The 14,249-nt window shown below is 43.7% G+C and overlaps 1 protein-coding gene across 1 annotated transcript in view; it reads left to right on the top strand.

Annotated features, from left to right (window-relative positions):
* The first annotated feature begins 369 nt into the window (after positions 1 to 369).
* sh2b2 (SH2B adaptor protein 2) overlaps positions 370 to 14,249 on the top strand; it is a 24,979-nt gene continuing 11,099 nt past the window's right edge. Inside the window, exons 1-2 of the mRNA XM_005742088.1 lie at positions 370 to 583; positions 10,714 to 11,647. Coding sequence (XP_005742145.1) covers positions 10,745 to 11,647 — 903 coding nt within the window. The 5' untranslated portion in view covers positions 370 to 583; positions 10,714 to 10,744. The remainder of the gene's footprint in view (positions 584 to 10,713; positions 11,648 to 14,249) is intronic.

Here is a 14,249-nt window from a genome sequence, read left to right as displayed (position 1 = left end):
GCTGTGTTACAATACATTCATCTAACTTTAGTCTGTATTTCATAGTGTTTTCCAGAATATGATTATAAAAGTACCACTAAGAAAATCAACAAAACCACATGATCCCATTGTTCTGTCAGATTGACCAAGCTTGTTCAGGTTTCCATAATTCACAATAAGGAGCTGGAGAACAACTGGCACGTCACACATCATGTTAATATCTTAGGAAAAAATGTCCTCGTCCTCCAATTTCCACCCAGACACAGCTACTTTTGGCGTGTCTGTGAACATATATAATCAAGCTCTTTACAGGCAACTCATTCCTTCCCCTTAAATTTTTAGCTTTATTCTGAAAGCAGTAAGCGGAAGTAGCAGCTTTTGTGACTCTCCCCTGTTGATGGTGGTCTGTGGAGAGCGGAGCCAGGCGTTCAGCAGGAGCAGCATAGTGCGTCGAGCGGAGATGGAGGTAGAGCTGACCGGCTGTGAGCTCGCGTAAAGACAGCAGCCGAGCCCGGGGAATGACCATGTTTGATCCCGAAAAGTGAACAACCTCACCGGGATCACCTCAGACACACCAGCGTCATGACAGCACTCCTGTATTGAGGTGAGAGCTGATGGCACCGCAGAAGCCGTCGCTGCGTTTTATTTCTTATTTAGCGCGTCTGGACCATCCTGACGCGCAGGGTTAGACATTTCTGCAGAGCCTTTCTCGTGTGCTCGTGCTGACAGCAGAAAGGAGTCAGCATCGTGATTTGTCGAGGACAGCAGCAGCAGCAGCACACCTCCAGGTGCTGAGGCGGAGAAGACGCTGCTCTGTTTGGGTGTTAAACCCGCTTCATCCCCGCAGCTTAAACCTGCGCTCAGAGCCAGGCAGAGAGCGAGTGCGGTCTTTTGATGATGATAGCGGCTTGTTTGGGGGGGGCGGGGGTTGTGTGTGTGTGTGAGGCTTCCTGGTTTTGAGGGGGGTCGCGGTGTAAGAAGGGGGGCTTTTCCGATAATCTGTTTAATAGACTTGGGGGAGTCGGTGTGGTGGCTCACAGGAGGGCTCGGGGGGCCTGATGTGATCTGGTATGATGCACAGTCCGGTTCCGCTCGCGAGGATCCAGAATCAGTGTACCAGCTCGTGACTCTACACGCGGACTCCCATTCATCGCCCGCTTTTGGACCTGTGTCTGTCAGCCATTCAGCAGGAGGCTGCTGCCGATTCCCATTCATGAAGTCCAGTGCGCAGCCTGCACAGCGATTCACTGTCGGCTTTAAATAGGCTCCCCGGGCCTGCAGTGGGCCTGTTATAGGCCTACTATTGACTTTCTCTTATGTGTCTTTTTATTGGTTATGTGAGACAGTCAGTCAATATGAAGCCTTATCAGTCAGATTGGACCAGGATGCGGGCCTGCTCGTGTTTGTTATGTTTACATCATTGTACCATCCTGCTAACACTCCTCCGAGGCTGGACTGCGTCTCTGTCTCTAGGTTATGGTTTTCTATTGAAGTAATAGAAGGAAAACAGCATATTATTCCCGTATTTTCTAACTAAATTCTCTAATATTGCACTGGCGGTGCTGTTTTTGTTTTGTGATGTTTAACTAGGATTTTAAATCCCCACATCATTATGCTCTTCTGCATATGTTGGGGGTAACTATGGTTACTGTTGCCTTCCTATCAGCTCAACGCAGTCTGGCCATTCTTCTCTGTGACCTCTGACATCAGTAAAGCACTTTTCACCCAAAGAACTGGTGCTCATTGGATATTTTCTCCTTTTTGGACCATGACCTGTAAACTGTAGACATGGCTGTGCAGAAAGTAGCTCAGATTCTAGGAGAAACCTTTGTAATATTCTATGTGGTTAAAAAAGACTTGAGGATACCATTACTCAAACTTTGACATGTACCGACATGCCTATTAAGCTTAGCTATTTATTATATGATATTCAATCAGTTAGATAAACATAAAAAATATTTCTTGTGTAACTGAAACAGCGTCAGGGTGGTGGGTTACTTTGGCACAGGGAGGGGTGGGGTGGGGTAAACAGGACCGAGTGCGAGTCCATTAAAGAGCACCGGTGGCGACTACGCTCACATTCACATCTACAGCTAACCTAACATGCATGACTGTGGACTGTGGGAGGAAACTGGAGCCCCTGGAGGAAACCCACACAGGCACACGAATTATAAAAATAACCAACAGATTGATCAGTAATGAAAATTAGATTTCTGTGCAGATCTAAATATTCAGATTCAGATTTGCTCACGTTTTACTTTACATCATTTAAGGCGTGCGAGACTGAAAAGATGAAATACGATGACTTCATAAGAAAACTACAGGGACTAATCCACGGCTGAAGTTAACCACAAAGTAATGTTACATAGATCTGTGTAAGCGGCTGTCTCCAGCCTCTGTCGGCACTATCATCGTGCTGTTTTCTGCATCAGCTTCACCACAAATTAAAAGCCCATCTAGTCCAGCAGCTGAAAGACTCGACGCTCACACAGGTTGTACAGTATTCCTCCTTCTGTGTGCTTCTTTGTGAGAGGCCTGTGGTCATCTGTGAAATTAGTTAGACCTGGTGGGTGAGAGACAGGAAATGGAAGTCAGTGGTGCAATGTGCATCTCCCACACACTTCGTCTTTTATCACTGGCTGCCATATGGATGCTTGAGCTCACTCAACATTTACATTGTCACCGCTTGCCAGAGGAAGCATGTGAGAGAGCGAGAGAGAGAGAGAGGAAAGTCTGCCTGCAGAGGACACGCTAATTTATGTGTTTAATATCTGAGCGATGAGGCCGTACCTACATCATTAGTAGCGTCTGGGAAAAAAAATCCCACAACTGAGCCGACTCAGTTTATTTGTGTGCAGTCACAGTTTGGTGATTTGGTCCTCAGGAATGCTCGATCTCCATCACCACTGGCTTCTTATCATTGTTGTATCTGTCTGCCGCTGCGCGCACATACACAGGCTCGCACAGACAGCTCAGGCATATCAGTGTCTGGATCAGGGCTGTATAGCTTTCATAACGTCTGTCTGCGTGCGCCATCACCCGTCCAGTGAACATAGACGCTCTCTGCGGTGGTCCTGTGTTACAGGACAGAAACTCTTCCAGGCATTCAGGAGCTTTGGGGAGAAATGAGGTTATCACCGCTTGGGTTAAAGGTCACTGACCAGCTCCTCTGAAGTGAACAGATCTAAAAGTAGTCGAAGGTCGGGGTCTATCACTGCTGACCTCTATTTCTGCTCTTTCTCTCGCTGCAGCGTCTAATCCCCTTCCCTATCATACCTCTCTATCTCGAGTTTCTCTCTCCTGGGATTTCACTCTTTTTTTTTTTCTACATCTCTTCTGGTTTTCCTTCCACTCCCATCATCCTTTCTTCGTCTGTAGTGGCAAACCTGGAGTGCATAGTACCCTTCTTTCTCTTTTGCTATCTTTACTCCTACACACACCTGGAAGACTGCTGTAATAATCCGTATTGTGTCTTCTGTAGGTGAGTCAGTTTTTTGTCAGCGTGACTTTCCTCCTGTGTCTGCTTCGGTCCTCCTTTAGCGTGAAGTATCAAAACAAAAGAGCTATCCTTTTTATTCTGCAGCATGTTTCTGCTGCAAAGGGAAATCTTAATTTTGCATGAAGCATTTTGATTCATCTCTTTATTTAAAGGCACTATATGGAGCAACTCCAATATTTAACATTAATGTGTTTGGCAGCTGATGTGCAGGTATGTTGCAGTACAACTTTGAATGGTCTTAAAATGGTTTCAGGTATTAGTACTGACTGACTAACTTTATCCAGAATTGGTTGGTTGTTTTAGCTGTTTTAATGTGTTTTTCTTGTTTTGTTTCTTAAGTTTTAACTCATTAATGGGAGGGGATCTATTTCAACTCTATACTTTTATAGTAGTGCTGTGCTGTTATAGTTACTTCACACGGGCAAAACCAGACAATAGGCAACGCTTTGGTTCTGGTGGAGATTGGATAAACGTTGCCTGGTCTAGATTTCGATTTCTGCAGCCATATTTGTGAGGTAGGGTCAGAATCTGGTCTAAACTAGAGGCTACCTTTGCATCGTTGCTGCCCATGTCCATCCCTATATGACCACAGTGTACTCGTGCTCTGTTGTCTACAGGTCATGCACATGTCACAAAGGTACAATCAACTCAAGCTGGTGTCTTAAACACAATCAAATGGCCTCCACAGTCACCAGATCTCCATCCAATCCACTTTTGGGATGTGGTGGAACGGGAGATTGACATCATGGTCGTGCAGGAACTTTGTGATGCTATCACGCCCACATGGACTAAAATCATCAAGGAATGTTTCCAGCAGCTTGTTGGATCCAACCCAGTAGTATCAATCCATACCTAATAAAGTGTCCACTGAGTTTGTTTAGCTTTGGCATGTATGAATGGTGCGCACAAATCTGTGTGCAAATGCACACACAGAGCATAAACACATAAACAGTATATCGTTTGTCCATTTCAAAGCGCTGCCATATTTCCATCTTATATAAGAACACATTGTTAATTAATTCAGAGAGCGCTGAACACGTTGTATGTGTACATCACTGTGCTGAGTGCGCTGGTAGCTGTGTGCTGTCCTGTGTAGCAGGCTAATCTTAGAAAACATGTCTAGGCTCAAACTCCCTGGAGTGGGAGCACAACATCACCAATCATCCTCATCAGACAATCGCAGAGACTGTGCTCCTGGCACGCAGCTGCTTGCAGCATATAGGGCATATAAGTCTGTTAAAAGGCAAGTGCAGTGTTTATCCCTGAAAGTGCACAGAAGTAGACATGGCTACATAAATAAAAATCCATGTGCATCCGGTCGGCTTAGCTAAAGTATCATTTCCTCAGTAGCTCTATATTACTACCCAAAACACCACAGTATTAATCAGGCATGTGTAATTCCTACCTCTGCTCAGTTCAGTCCTGTGAGAGCTCTACAAGGTACATGAAGTGAATGGATTTTGTATGATGTGTTTTGCAGGCTATAGCCAATCACTTCTCCCTGCACAGTAATCTCTCTGCAGTCTCCCCCAGAGTCAGTTTACAGTTACAGACAGAGCTCCCGACCACCTGACAGAGATATCTGCGCCCTCCCCTGGGGGAACGCACCAGCAGGAGGAGGTGGTGGGTGCACAGGAGTGGTAGATTTTTACAACCGATAGGGACAAGTAACAGGAAGGAAAAGGGCCTTTCGAGGCCTGGAGATTGGAGGTAAACATTTTTAGATTCCCCACGACTCCCCTTAAGTCTGTTTTATTTCTTTTGCTTCCAAATCATTGGAGCTGAAAAAAAATCTGAGGGGAGTCGCGGCAATGTGAGAAACTACAGGGTGCCCCTGCTCCCCCCATCCTGCAGTTTGTCTCCCTTTCTTTACGCTCCCCTTGTCTCCTCCACCTCCACACATCACTGATTGTTTTAGCAGCTGGCCTGTGGAGCAAACACATGCCCCCTTCAAGTGGTGGAAAAAGTATTCAGGTTCTTTACTTTATCGAATGTACCTATACAACAACAGAAAAATACTCCACAGTGAATTTAACGGCCTTTGAGTTAAAGTAGAGTTAAAGGAAAAGTTTGCTTGTTGTGATAAACCTATAAATTGCTCCTTTGTAATTAGAAGCAGAAACAGGTGACTCGCTGCTGTCAGCAGTGGAATATTTAGCAGCTAAAATGCTGAATATGTTCCTCACACACATCCCAGATCAACACGCGAAGGCCGTTTTATGCCCGAATTCTCAAACAATGGTAATTTAAAAAAAGCCATTCATAGGTGTAGTTTATCATGAACTTTTCACTTTTTGTAACCATATTACAAAGAGCTTGATAAAAATGAGACTTTTTAGAAACGTTTGAAAAAAAGCAAACAAAAAAACTCCAAAACGTTTGCTTTTGACTTTTGCTGTTTTTCTACTTCAATACTACTTTCTTTTTTTGTGCCTTAGCAAAGTAGATAAATTTTTGCATCATCAGCAACACAACATAGTGTTTGCTTTTTTCAAGTGGAGAAAACACAGGAAGTCACAATAACAGAAATGTAGCAGGTCTGTGACAATACAAGTAGTATGACAGGATTTTCCATGCCTACGTTTTCTGTGTACTTATAGATGACCTCCTTTATTAAAAAGTGGTTTTAAATCAGTGGCATTCTATATCATTAAAATGTTGACTTTATATTTTGCTCAAAGGACACAGGGTAAAATGTTAGCATGGTTGCTGAGTAGCCTACTTAATGCTACATTACGTTAGCTTAAGCTTTTATGTAGCATTAGCTGATACAAACATTTTAGCCCATAGAAAAATAACTGCTTCCACAAAGACAGTGCCAGGTGTCCACGAGGTATTTCCATACCTGACTCCTCTTAGTACCTTTCTTGTCAGTGAGTTTGGGCAGAGCCATCACAGCACTACTCCTGTCTGTAGATATCCTCTCCTGCAGCACATAAAGACAGGCTAACGCAGTTGTAGATGTATGCTTCCCCCTAACACTAACTCACTCAGTCATCGAGTCAGCATGAAACTCAAGCCATGAGTGAATATATTGGCCAGAGCACAACATATTCACTTAAAGATATCAGTTTAATCTTAATGTGTTGTTAGGTTTATGAAACTTAAACTGTCTGAAGTACATCTGTCAAACAAACGTTAGGAAAAAGAGTTGAACCTTTCCCTCCGCTTCAGGTCAAATGTAAAGTGAAAAAATGTGTTCCCAAAACACATTTCTGGTCAGTACTTCAAGTAAAGAGCTCAACTATTTCCACCACACACCTCTCTCATCCGCACTGCATCACCTCCCCCCATCACTCTGCTTTGGCTGTTTCTGCCATCATTTAAACTTTAGATCCTCGTGTGTCTTTCCAGTATGTAGTCAGTCTCAGTTTGCTGAGCCTCAGAAAACCATAATGCCGTCCACTTCCTCCAGCGTCTCATGGCTTGAGTTTCATGCTGACTCGATGACTGAGTGTGTCAGTGTTAGTGTGTGTATGTGTGTGTAGTCATTTCAGTATCCTTGAGAGAGGCGCATCCTCATCTTTACAGAAGGGCAGGAGTGTGAGAATCGCACCTCACAATGTGTTGTTGTTTTTCTGCTGAATGAGTGGAAAGTGGGCCCAGTGCAGGTTTTTAAATAGCTGAATGGATATTGACTTTCTTGCCTTGGCAACAGCAACAGCAACACACACACAAGCAGACACACACACACACACACACACACAAGGCGAGGGAGATAATTATTACAACACTGGGTTAAATCTTGTGTGCCGTGAAAGAAAGAATGAATGGATGTTTAGATGAATGAAGTGATAGATTCGTGAATGAAGTTCATGAATGAGTGGAAAGAGAATTTAGCTTTTTACTTTTAAACGTTTAGCAACTTTCTCCTAATACGTTTTAACATTGGGGATAATAAGACATTTACTAATGCTTTATAATCAGTTATAAGGCATTATAAAAGCAAACCTTGTACTGTTGAGTTATGAAAATCACCCTGTATACTTTCTAATAAATCTAGGCTTGAATGGTCTTTATAATATTTAATAAGAGTTAATTGTAATAAGTGGTAAATGAATGGATTTGGGTTCAGGTCCATTGTCACTCTTTCCAGAAGCTATACTGTTCTGTGGATGCCTAACACGTTCTGTCCAACCTGAAATCAATGATGCACTTTGTCTTAATTTGCTAGTCATAATATTTTTCCCTTCCATCTGAATTTGACTGGCTGATTTCTATTCTTTGACATTTCCAGTCAGCAACATGCAGTTTAAATTTTTAGGTTCACAAATGATTTTTCTTTGGTTTGTGAAACTGAACAGAGTCACAAAATGACCACTGTCGGTGCCTCTCTTTCATTTTTCTTCACTATTCAGTCTTGGTGGTACAGTCGCCTCACAGCCAGTAGGTCCTGTGTTCAAATCCATTGTCCAGCTGGAGTCTTTATAGGTGGAGTTTGCATGTTTATCCCAAGCGATCAAAACTTAAAAACGTCTTTAGGCCTCCTCTGTTTCAAGTAAAGTATGGTAACTGCAGTGACACATGTTACATTTTGCTCCAGTGGACAGTGCAGTGCATTGCTGTGGAGCTTGATGGATTATCTTTTTAACCCTTTAAAGGCATAGATGCAACTTTGGACATTTAACATTAATCTGTTGCTAATTTGCGATTTGTAACTGAGTGAATTGTGTGGACTCAATGCATGAAGACTCCTTTATGCTTAGTTCAACTGAATTCAGCAGATTTATTATAGTTTTGTATTTTCTAATTAGTTTTTAATTCGGATTTCATTTTAACTTTATTTTTTTAACAGTTTTTCCAGGACAGGTTTTCTTGTTTCAGTTTAGCTTTTGTTTGAAAATGTTTTCTTTTACTTTGGTTTCAATTGTAGTTCTATTTATTAAAAACATTTTTTTTAAATGATATTTTATAGCAGATATATGTCAGAGGTAAGATTTAGGAAAATCAGTACACGTATTATAGTAAAAACAGTTTTTTTCCACTTATCAAGTTTCAGTGAATTCATTAAATCGTGCTGGCACACCCTCTGCATTTACGATTACGCCGACAGTCACTACAATCACCAGTTAACCTGATGATCGTCGTCAGATGGGTTTAAACCCAGAAGCTTCTTACAACGTAAGCTGCATCCAAAGACACATTTTTCACTCTCATGCACACATGCAATCCATGGGAAACTTGGATGCATTCAGGAAGTGTCTCAAGGACACTTCAGTATACAGATGCACGAGCTGGGGATCAAACTGATGTTTTGAATAGTTGACGACCTGCTCTAAATCCTGAGCCACCACAAACACTATTTTGGTGGGTCATAGATGAGAACTGGGTAACTGGTGAGGAGTATAAAGAGGTTCATCCAGAAGATGTGACTAAAATAAACCATATAACTTGTACATCTGTTTAAACTGAGACCCCTGACCCACCCGCTTCGTCACACTTAAATGAAGTAAAGGAGTAAAATAAGTCCAAATTCCCATAGATTTGTGAATAGCTGCAGTTTAAAGGAAAACATTAACCATTCTGATTTTTTCCCTTGTTAATCTGAGCCGTTCCTTTACTTTCAAGTGTCTCTAACCATCACCGCACTCCTCTAAAATTTTAACACCAGGTCTTAGAATCTAAGATGTGCTAGTGAGCTCCCTTTATCACATCCTCTCTGTGATCTGGCAAACTGTTTGTTTCAGATCTGTGGGAGAAGAAACGAAAGAAAGCGACTGGCTTGTAGTTGAACATGCGTGTCAGACTTCATTCCAGCGGCGAGAGCGCTAATCCTTTCTGAAAAGACAACCCACACTGATGCTTTTGAAAATGACAACAAAGCTGCTTGCCAGAGAAATTCCAGGAAACTCTGCAGTGCAAATGTATGCATGATTTGGTTTAAGAGTGCAATTTCAGTAAGCAAACATTTGAGCTCTTACTGTGAGTCAACTGCCAAGAGAAGCCCGGCAGCTCTGAGAATAAGCCTTCGCGGCGCGGGGAGTGTTGGCCGTCCCTTTGTGTATGTTGCCCGGCCTGCCCACTCACATGTTAACTTCTTTGTTATCTGCGTGCTTTTACAGAAATAATCAAACCAGCGTGTTTCTGATGGTTTGGCACTCTTTGCTAATGCTGTGTTAGTCACTCGCGCGCTGAAGCAGAGAGAGGGAGTGAGAAGGGGAGGGAGGTGAAAACTGTCGTTGGATGTTGCTACTGACACAAAGATGGTATGACTCTGACTGTGCAGCGAAGAGTTTTTGCAGTGATGTGCTGCGCTCTGGCATTGCTGGGGCCAGAGAGGGTAGGCTGAGGAGTGAATCATGCAAACGCACACCTGCTGGAGGGCAGAGGAATGCAAGGATGAGTGGATCAGAGCAACTCTCATAAATACTCATTATTTAGAAAAGCGCCAACGAGTGAGACACACAGGATGTAAAGAGGATCGGTTTGTGTTGAATTTGCAATCCGCGCTAACCTGATCTGACAGAACACACTTCCAGATCGTTCAGATTAGCTCAGCGCGCGTCACAAATGATCAATTGGCGAGGCTCAGAAGTGATAGAGACCGAGCTTTTGTGGATCATTTCCTTTCGATCCGCTGTCACATCGAATCTGCGCACATGGCAACTTCAGCCCTTCATGGCATGCCAGCACTGCTCATAATCTTGGACTGTCACACATCTGGACTCAAAGTCAAAGTGAATAAAGCCCCAACACAGTGAAATGGGGGGCTGTTTGTGCGCCAGAGCTATAACGGCAACTGAGGACACTCAGGGCACGCTTTCTGTCATTCTCTGGCTTTTTAGAAACGCGGTGGCGTTTATATCCTCATAGATTGAGGTTTTTCTTTTAGATTGAATATCTTCTTACGATAAATAAACTATTAAAAAATGCAATTGTCTGTTAGAAAAATGACAAATAGGCTGATTTCACATATCCTATAACGCTGTTAACATTGTGTACATAAATCATAGAAGAAGCTGTTTTGCTTAACAGTGCAAAAAAAGTAAAAATGTGTAATATTTTATTAGTAAATATTTCACTGAAAATCACTTCATTTTGCATATGATTAAGATGTAAATATTGTAATGACAAACAAGCTGGTTTGCAGTCTGCCTCATCTTCTTTGTGCCATCACACATGCAGGCTGTGCCACAACTGTTGCGTGTGACATCCAAGACCAAGAGATGGATAAATTCATGTCGCAGTCCATTTATAGTTTCCACACTAACTGTGCTCTTCTTCCTCCCCTTCAGCCTCTCCTCGGTGGGTTGGCATGGCCCAGTGATGAACGGAGCGGTTTTGCCCGGTAGCCCCGAGCTCTCCTCCTCGTGCCCGCTGCCCGACTGGCGAGAGTTCTGTGAGCTCCATGCTCGAGCCTCTGCTGCAGACTTCGCTGACAAGTTCCAGCGCTTTCTGTCGGAGAACCCCTGCTATGACTCGCCAGGCGCCGATGCCAGCTTCTCGCAGCACTTTGCCCAACACTTCTTAGAGTGCTTCTCTGCAGCGCTGACCCAGGCCCGGGAAAACCAAGCATCCTCTCCGGGAGAGGACGGCTCCAACACAGCGACAAAGTACAGCATCGTTCCTTTCCTGGGGATCCAGGGTTGCCCGCTGTCCTACGGTCACGACCTTTACCAGAGACGCAAGGACGCCGGGGCTTCGAGTGATTCCCTGGACAGTATGGACAGCGGAGGGGGAGGAATAAATGGGGGAGGCAGCGGCACCACTGCCTCCAGGGGCCCTCAGACGACCCACAAGGTCTCCGCTCTCGGACAGTCTCGCAGTTCAGAGGACGTTTCAGTCAGTCACCCAAAGGCTCGATTCAAGAAGGGCTTCTCCCTGAGGAACATGAGCCTGTGTGTGGTGGATGGGGTGAAGGAAATGTGGCATAGACGGGCTTCCCCTGAACCCGATGCGCCCTCTGGGACCAGGAAGGCTAATGGGGGAGGAGGAGGGGAGGCTGCGGGCGGGGAGAAGTGGTCCCAAAAGCTTCGGCTTCCACGGGGTTCCCAAGGCCACAAGGCTGAGCTCCTGGAAATCCAGAGAGAGGGAGCACTGAGATACATGGTGGCTGATGACACAAACTGTATGGGTGCTGCACAGTGGCAGAAGTGCCGTCTGCTGCTGAGGAAGGCAAAGAGGGAGGAAGGGGAGAGGTTCCTGCTAGAGTTCTATGTACCACCCAAGGTATATCAACACTGATACTCTTATCAATACTTGGAATGTGCTTATCATAACAGCAGCCCATTCTTATTACACATTGGCATGCTAACCAGTGATGTTTATTGTCTAAACTTTATACTTAGCAGGCATGAAGGTGTACAAAGTAAGCATGCCTCTGAGGTCAGGTGCTCCCCGTAGACCAGGGATGTCAAACTCACTTTATGTCACAGCCTACAGGCAGTGGGCCGGACCAGTTAAAGGTCGGGCCGGAAGTTTAACTAAACATTTAAAATATTTAAGATAATATAAGCCAAAGAAGTGCAGTTTCAATAGAACATCTCAGTTTTTCTTCACGATAAAGAATTGCTGCTGTCATAAATGAAAGAAATTTGTCAGCACAAAAAATTAAATGGGCAGTACGGTGGCACGGTGGTTAGCACTGTTGCCGCACAGCAAGAAGGTCCTGAGTTCAATTCCACCATCAGGCCGGGGTCTTTCTGTGTGGAGTTTGCATGTTCTCCCCGTGTTTGCGTGGGTTCTCTCCGGGTACTCCGGCTTCTTCCCACCGTCCAAAGACATGCAGCTTGTGGGGATAGGTTAATTGGTTAATCCAAATTGCCACTAGGTGTGAATGTGAGTGCTGTTGTCTGTCCCTGTGTGTTGGCCCTGCGACAGACTGGCGACCTGTCCAGGGTGTACCCTGCCTCTCGCCCTATGACAGCTGGGATAGGCTCCACCGCCCCCCGCGACCCTGAAAAGAATAAGCGGACGCGAATGGATGGATGGAAAAAATTAAATGTGTAAAATTACAGAGTTAAAGTTCTGGTAGCTCATGGCCCAGACTATCATTTCTAGAGTAGATGGGAACTTTTCTTTTATTTAAATGTTTATCTACTACTTAATTACTTTGACGTTGTGTATGAATGGCAATGGATGAGCTCATTATCAGTAGGAAAAGCTACACAACCAGGAAAATACAACAATACAATAAAAGTCCAAAATCTTCACTCTCCTTCAGTTATTCCAAAGACATCCAATGGCCCAGATTGGAGTCTTTGCCTGGCCAATTCTTGCCCCCAGGCCTTATGTTTAACACCCCTGCTCTAGACATTTTAAAAACCATGATAGACAAAATAGGACAGCTGAGGAAAGGTGAAACTGTGCTGGAATGAAAGGTTTTAAATCTTTTGTGATAAACATGCCGACAGCCCTGTCTGGGTTTCCTTATCTAACCACTGAGCAGGTGTTTGACTTTAGAGGCTGACTGTTTTCCACTGCGATTGCTGCTTGCCTAAACTCTAGTAGCATTTAAAGAAATGGTTAATAATGATGCCCTAACCCTAACTTATTAACTGCAGACTTTTCAGTTAATAATAAATTGAGGAGGTTGCATTTTAAGTTTGGCACATCCTATCAGCGTCATTCGCTGGAGTGAGCTGTGTTTTCATGTGGCTCACATGTTTGATCAGTCAGCCATGACCAGAGAACCGAATGTAAACACACAGCAATGTCAAATATAATCGCCTAAGACCGGCAGCTTTGTCATTATTTGGGTCAGTTAGGAATTTGAAAACATTATCTATGTCAAAATGAATGCATAAAAACCCATAACAGCACCGTCTGCCGAGGCACTTACCAGTAGTCGTGTACGGGCTAGTCTGGCTGGATCTGGTATCAAGTTTCTTGACCCATCTCTGGTGGAGAGTTAAGGAAAAAATGATTACGATGAAAATGGATCAGCTATTATTTATTATTATTGCATTAATCAGATAGTTGTTTTTGGCTTTCAAATGTAAAAAAGTGTGCAAAACCTGAAATCCTTAGAATTTGAGAAGTGGACACCAGCTCTTTGTTGTTTAATCTAATAATAATCCTGAAAGATGTTTTTCTTATCAGTCAACTAAAACAATAATCTTAAGTGTCTCAGATTGTTGTTGTTGTTGGCGTGTTTCTTTTGGCCTGTTCATGCTTTTGACAAACTGATATAGTTAATCTCCGTCAGAGATGAATAAATATGGGTGGTCAGAGCTTGAAAATGAAGGCAGCTGAACTTTTTTTGGTTTGTGGAGATGTTTGGCCTCTCATCCGAGAGGCTCTTTCAGTTCTTACACAGTGACGTATTTCAACCCCCTCTCAGGTGACTCACATGAGTCATAGCCTCACATGATGGTGGGGCAGTGTCTCATAGAGGTTTCACCTATGGACACTGGCCTTTGGTTCATGTGAGGACTCACATGGTCAGTAGTGGGTCACCTCCAAAGGGGTGGTCTCTACTCCAGTTGTTTTAAAGCTGAAGAGGCCTCTTGGATAAGAGGGGACGTGTCTTCACAAAGACTAGTTTGACCCGAATCACTGAGAACCAGCACAGACATAGTGCTGGATGTTGTTTAGATGCTAAAAATCTGACATTTTAGCCTGTTGCTATGTGGTTGCTAGGATGTATAATTCAGTTGTTCTGTATATACGTGAGCCGTTATTGATGTGAAGACAATAAGAAAACTATAAGAAGCTTTTATTTTATTTTCAGATGTTGTAGTTGCATAAATGCAAAACATAAGTCTTTTCAGCCCATTGCTAGAAGTTTGCGAGGCAACATGTATATCCAGTATAAATATGAACCTTTCGG

Source organism: Pundamilia nyererei, unplaced genomic scaffold (genome assembly GCF_000239375.1).
Source record: "Pundamilia nyererei isolate P.nyererei 1_Seehausen unplaced genomic scaffold, PunNye1.0 scaffold00117, whole genome shotgun sequence".
Taxonomy (NCBI): domain Eukaryota; kingdom Metazoa; phylum Chordata; class Actinopteri; order Cichliformes; family Cichlidae; genus Pundamilia; species Pundamilia nyererei.
This window is presented reverse-complemented; position numbering and strand designations above follow the sequence as displayed.